The sequence below is a fragment of the Bos javanicus genome, chromosome 1, assembly GCF_032452875.1.
Source record: "Bos javanicus breed banteng chromosome 1, ARS-OSU_banteng_1.0, whole genome shotgun sequence".
Classification (NCBI taxonomy): domain Eukaryota; kingdom Metazoa; phylum Chordata; class Mammalia; order Artiodactyla; family Bovidae; genus Bos; species Bos javanicus.
The window spans coordinates 73,598,475-73,604,000 of NC_083868.1; the positions used below are offsets into that span (position 1 = coordinate 73,598,475).

Here is a 5,526-nt window from a genome sequence, read left to right on the forward strand (position 1 = left end):
GTACGGAAATGCCTCATCTATTAGTTTAAACCCAAATTTCGGGGGGAAAAAAGACCACTTTCAAACTACAATTTTCAAACGAACAAATGTTTACGTCTTTTATCACTCCCCTCAATATCTGTGTACTTTTAATATTAATAAAAATCCCCTTTTTTAAGTTGTTCCCCTTCAGCACAGGGAAGATGAAGAGATTGAGTTTTGAGTTGATTTAATGATTGCACTGTGTGTGTGTCAATTTTTAAGAATATAAATGTATTTTTATAAAAATGAGATCCTGTTGTCTCCCTTATTTCTACCAGGACACTTCCGGTGGAGCCAGAGGACAGATTTACCAAGTGAAGCATTTGAGCTTCACTTGTGTCTTAAAAGAACAATTGTTATTATGTCTGTGTTTAAACAGGAGAGAAATGGCAGAAAAATGATATGATAAAGAAGGGTGTGTGTGTATGTCTATTTCTTTGGTGGGAAGGTATGTTGAGCACCTTTCACAGAGGCAAAATGAGGCAAGTAGGAGCCAAAATCTTTAAAATATTTTTTAAACCTTTCACTCTAGATCTGAAGCTGGATGGAAGGTATTTGAGTAGAAAACTGACTGCTGTCTGCTAGATCATTCCAGTGATAGAGCCGCTCTCCACACTGGCCTGTGGGAAAGGCCAGCCAGGCAGGGGAGAGGTAAAGCTTTTGAAATAAGACAGAAAATCGTTGGCTTTATCTTTGTTAGGAAAGCTTCAAAGATTGATCTCTCCCGCCTCATCCTTCTCCTCCCAGAAGCCCTTCTAAGAGAAAGGCGGGTGGGGGCTGTGAGAGCAGGCTAGCGGGAGGGGCCGGGCCGGGAGGAGGACTGGCCGGCGGAGCGGGAGGAGGGCGCGCCCGCCAGACCCACAGCGCGGCTGATGTGTCTGGTCTCGCAGGGCTCGTGGTTTTCATTTCCCCAACACCTGGATGCAGTCAAACACCTGGCCAAATCTGACAAAATCTGACAAGCCTTTGTGATGGGATTTGGAAGAAATTCCCTGCAGATCCTGGCACAGTTTAAAGCTGTCCGCTTTGAGTTAGGACTTGTTAAGGAGGGTTATGTGAGCTGAAACCCGAGACAACCCTTTTGCTTCTATCTGGAGCCCACATCTTGCCTGGAAATGGGGCATGACCAAGCAAAGGGGTCGCTTGCTGTTTGTATTAAAAGGGGAAGATGGCCTGTGTGCTTGCCAGGACGGCCTCCACATGCTTTCTCTATTAGAGCCAAGCACAGAAACTTATCAAAAACATATGTCCGGTGTTAATCATCTGGACTGGGGCTCCACTTGGGAGTCTAACTAGCTGTTCCTTGGCAGAAGGAATCTGTTGACCTTCTCAGCTTGCTTGAAGAGGGTGCAGAGAGGCATTTCAAACTTTTAGGTGCTGGTACAGAAAATGTGTAGCTGCAAGGATTGACTAATTAGAGAAAGACTCCAACACTTGAAGGCTGGAGCTGCAGCTATGAAGACTGTTTTTACTTGGATGCTGGTGAGATACCCTAGGGCACTAGTGCTGCAGGAGCCACCCTTAAATGTGCAGTGGGGACCTAGTACTGGGTTGATTAACTTCATGAATTCAGCCCCCTTCCATCTTCCTCAGGAGCCAGTATGAGAACCAGGACTGAATGACTTTAACCCACCTGCAACTAAAAAGGTTTTTGAAATCTTTTAAGAGACTGACCACAAATTGGCCAAGGAAGCCATAACAGATGGGTTCTCACAAATTAAATGGAATTTAGCTCAAGGAGCCATGGTAAAACCCTTGATGGGTTTTTTAAATGTTCTTTTAATAACAAAAGGAGCCAATTCCTGAATTCTCAGATTATGTGTAATTCAAATTCTGCCAAGACCTTCATTTTTACATATTCTGAAATAATCAATTCTAAGACATAAGAGCCTTCACTCTTTTTACTTTTATTATATTTTCTCAAATAAACTTCCCAAAAGGAAGATATTTTAAGAGCATTTTCAAACATCTTTGGCATCACATAAAAAAGAAATCTCGTGTAAAAAACGAAATGTCATCTGAACTTTTATCATACAAAGGCGCAATCCAATATGAACATATAAAATATATACAAATATAGTGCATGGTCAGTCACTTAATACAGCTCTCTACAAAAAAGTAACTTTAGAAATTAAAAAAAAAAAAAGTAACCACTTAATCTCAAAAGTCCTCCCTTCTCTCTCATGGTCCAAGTTCCTGTTTATCGTCGCGAGGGAAGAGAGATGGTTTGGGGAATTTAGGGAGAGCGGTGGCCTGAGCCCCTCAGTTCCGCCACGGTCTCCACATGGAGTCTGCCGTGAGAGAGGGGCCGCTGGAAGGTGACACTGCGTTGGGGCCCACCGAGGTCCCGCTGTTGCTGGTGTAGACTGGGATGACTGGGCCGCTGTGAGCGAAGGCCCCATTGGGGATGAGGAAGGCAAACTGGCCGTCCGGAGCCGGCACCACCTGGAAGCCGCCAAACACCTTAGCCGCCTCTCCAGCAGGGCTGCCCAGCTTGCAGGGCGCGCCGCCGGGAGGGGGCGCCGCACCCCCGGGGATCGGCACGAGCGGCGGCGGCGGCGCGAACGGCGCGTGCTGCGGGCCGCCAGGTCCTGGCGGGGGCGGCGGTGGCGCCTGCAAGGCGGGGTGCGGCTGCCCTGGGTAGGTCATGGCGTTGATCTGGGTCATACAGTTGGCCAGGTGGCCGAGGAGTCGGGTGCGCACCTCGGTGTTAACGCCCTCACACGTGGACAGGAAGCGGGTCACCTCGTTCATGCACTCGCTGAAGCCGGCGCGGTACTTCCCCAGCACGCTCGGGTCTGTGCTTAGCGCGGCTGCGGGCCAGAAGGAGACGGATGGGTCACCGAACAGCCCTGGCCCCGAAGCCACCGCCTCCGCCCTGGGAGGTCCCCGCGGCGCGCCTCCCTGACCACCCGCCCGCGGAACTGCCTCTGGGTAGCAGGCTGGGTTTAGAAAAACCATCCACCTCTCCACACTAGCTTGGCGACCGACCCCGAGACGCTCCCTCTTCATTCCCTGTCGCTTCATTTAACCCGATCTGCAGCCTAAAATTTGCCTCCTCCCCACCCCCGAGCGATGTGACCTTGGATAGTGCCCCTTCCCCCTCTTCTGCACCATCCGAGCCTTATATCCCCTTATGTAGCGGGCGAGGAGGGCGTGCTAAACTACATGACCCCAGGCTCCACGCAGCTTAAAAACTACCACGGTTCTAAATCTTTTCACCTCCCATCTGCTTCCCCCACTGCCAAGCCGCCCGCCGTCCGCCGCCCTCGCCACTACAACCTCTCTCCCTCCCTTTCCGGAACAGTAACAACTTGGAGTTGTGGCTATAAATAAGCCCCAGACCGTGGGAACGCAAGAGTGAGCCAAGGCAGTAAAATGTAGCTGAATGCCTCTCACAACCACGAGCGGAAGTCTGGAAGAAATCACCGCGGGGCGAGAGGGACGCCCGCAGAGGGGGACGCGGCGAGCCGCTCTCACCCGTCATCTGTGCCCGCTGCAGGTTCCGGAGGTGTTTCACTGTCATTTCCAGAATGTCCGCCTTCTCCAGCTTGGAATGCCGCGAACTCTGCACAGAAGAGGAGGCAAAGGACGAAAGTGAGAGCCTCGCCAGAGGCCTCGGAATGGTGGGGGTCCGTCCCTCCCCCCGGCCACGGCGGCGACAGCCCTAGACCTCGGCTAGAGGGGCCCAGCTCTCCCGCCTCTGAGAATGCAGTGCAGGCAGGGAAGACCCCGCAGGCAAGGGGATTTCATTCTTAATACCTGGGAGAGAGAGAGAGAAAAAAAAGCAGAATTACCCACTTACATCTTTTTTAAGAGCATCCAAAATCAGTGTTTTTAGCTGGCTCAGACTTTCATTTATTCTTGCTCTTCGTCTTTTCTCCATGATAGGCTTTGATGACTGTAAAGAAAAATTTTTAAAAAGAGCGCTTGAGTTCCCATGGGACCTGCCATTTCTCCCCGCGATTTTAAGGGAGAAAGGAGCCCCCAACCCCGACTTAATTTCTTGGGGGTGCAGGGAAATACAGGTACTGCCCTTACCTTTCTGTGCTCAGATGCTGTCTTTGGTTTATCCGGTGTCGTGTTGACACTGGCTGGAGTAGCAGCCACCGGGGACGAGGAGTTTTTCTCCATTATATCAGCTGGCATTTTCTTTTTCTTTTTTTTAATCCCTAGAGAATTTTATTTTTGGAGTTCTTCACACACAAAAAAATTGTCTTGCTTATGTCCCTTTTACTTTATACTTTCTCAAAACTACTGAGCAAGTGCTGAGGGTTTATTATAATATCTTATGGCTACTTGGTGATCGGTAGCGCAATTCCAGGACCAAGGAGAGAGGTAGACGGGGGATTCCGCTGTTATCAGCACCAGCTCCGGATCCTGTGTGATCCCCAGGCCCTGGCGGCCTCTATATATATCTGGGACTGCACGCGAACGGCTCGTGTGAAACTTCCCAAACTTTCTTTCCCACAGTAACTTTCAGCCAATGGGAGGAGGAGACACGCGGCACCGCTCGTGGACCGCGCCCCCCCATTGGCCGCCAGGCACAAGGCCTGGCGGCCAATGGCGCGCGCCTGAGCCCGGGGCACCAGAGGCTACAACGTCAATCAAAAGGATTTTAACCCTTTGCTACTCTCCCTGCTGGCCTTTGCTTTAGAAAGGATTTTTCCGCATAGGGTTTGCTCTAGTCTAGTTTATTTCTCTTGGGGCTTCGGCCTTTGCTCTTTATTTCCTTTCATATGTAACAGAGCTGCTTTGCCACTAATAAGTTCATTTGAAAAATATATATATTTTAAAAGGTTTAGAAGGACAGGGGTTAAAGGTTATAAATGCAGTGGTTAGAACGGGGGAATGTGTGTTAAGTCAGGGTGTGAGTTACGAAAAGACCTAAGTGATTTCCCTCTCAGATTCCGCACGTTCGGGGTGGAGGGGGGTGAAAGTTGACCGTGCAAAAAAGGACAAAAAATTTTCCTTTTGCATGCAGAAAAGGAAAAATGTGCCTCCATCTTACATTTGCAGATTTTTCAGAGCAAGTTGGTTTTCGATCCCCGCACCCCTCCCCCGGTCCGTCCCTCATTTCTCCTCTGAAGTTGGGGGCCTTGGACCCCGCATTTCCCCAGGAAACAATCAGAATAATTTCCAACTGAGCAGAAAGGAAATGGAGTTTCAGATGAAAGATTAACAAGGGGGGCTTTGATGGCAATGCCTCAAGGACGCACGCACGTCCTTGCCACCCTTTCCCTTTCCACCCGCCGCCTCTCGATTCTGCAGCGCGCCGAGGCGGCCTGCTGAGCGGCAGCCTCTCCCTCCTTCCCGCCCCGCGGGCGGCCAGGGCAGCCTCGGCACCCGGCGCGCGCGGGCCCTTTAAGAGCTACACCAGCCGAGCTGCAGTTTGACATCAGCCGGCCGGCGAGGGCGCGCCTGGAGCCGGAGCACGTGCCAGGATGTTTTATTGCCGCCGCGACTGCGGCCGGGCCGGGAGGATGTGTGTGTGTGCGTGTGTGT

General features: G+C 50.9%; 1 protein-coding gene across 1 annotated transcript; it reads right to left on the reverse strand.

The window, feature by feature from the left end:
* Positions 1-1,904: 1,904 nt before the first annotated feature.
* Positions 1,905-4,407, reverse strand: HES1 (hes family bHLH transcription factor 1). The gene is made up of 4 exons (XM_061412596.1): positions 4,063-4,407; positions 3,827-3,922; positions 3,502-3,589; positions 1,905-2,834 (listed from the first exon to the last, which is right to left on the reverse strand). Exons 1-4 carry the CDS (start codon positions 4,168-4,170, stop codon positions 2,284-2,286), a joined length of 843 nt encoding a protein of 280 aa, XP_061268580.1. The 5' UTR covers positions 4,171-4,407; the 3' UTR covers positions 1,905-2,283.
* Positions 4,408-5,526: the final 1,119 nt, after the last annotated feature.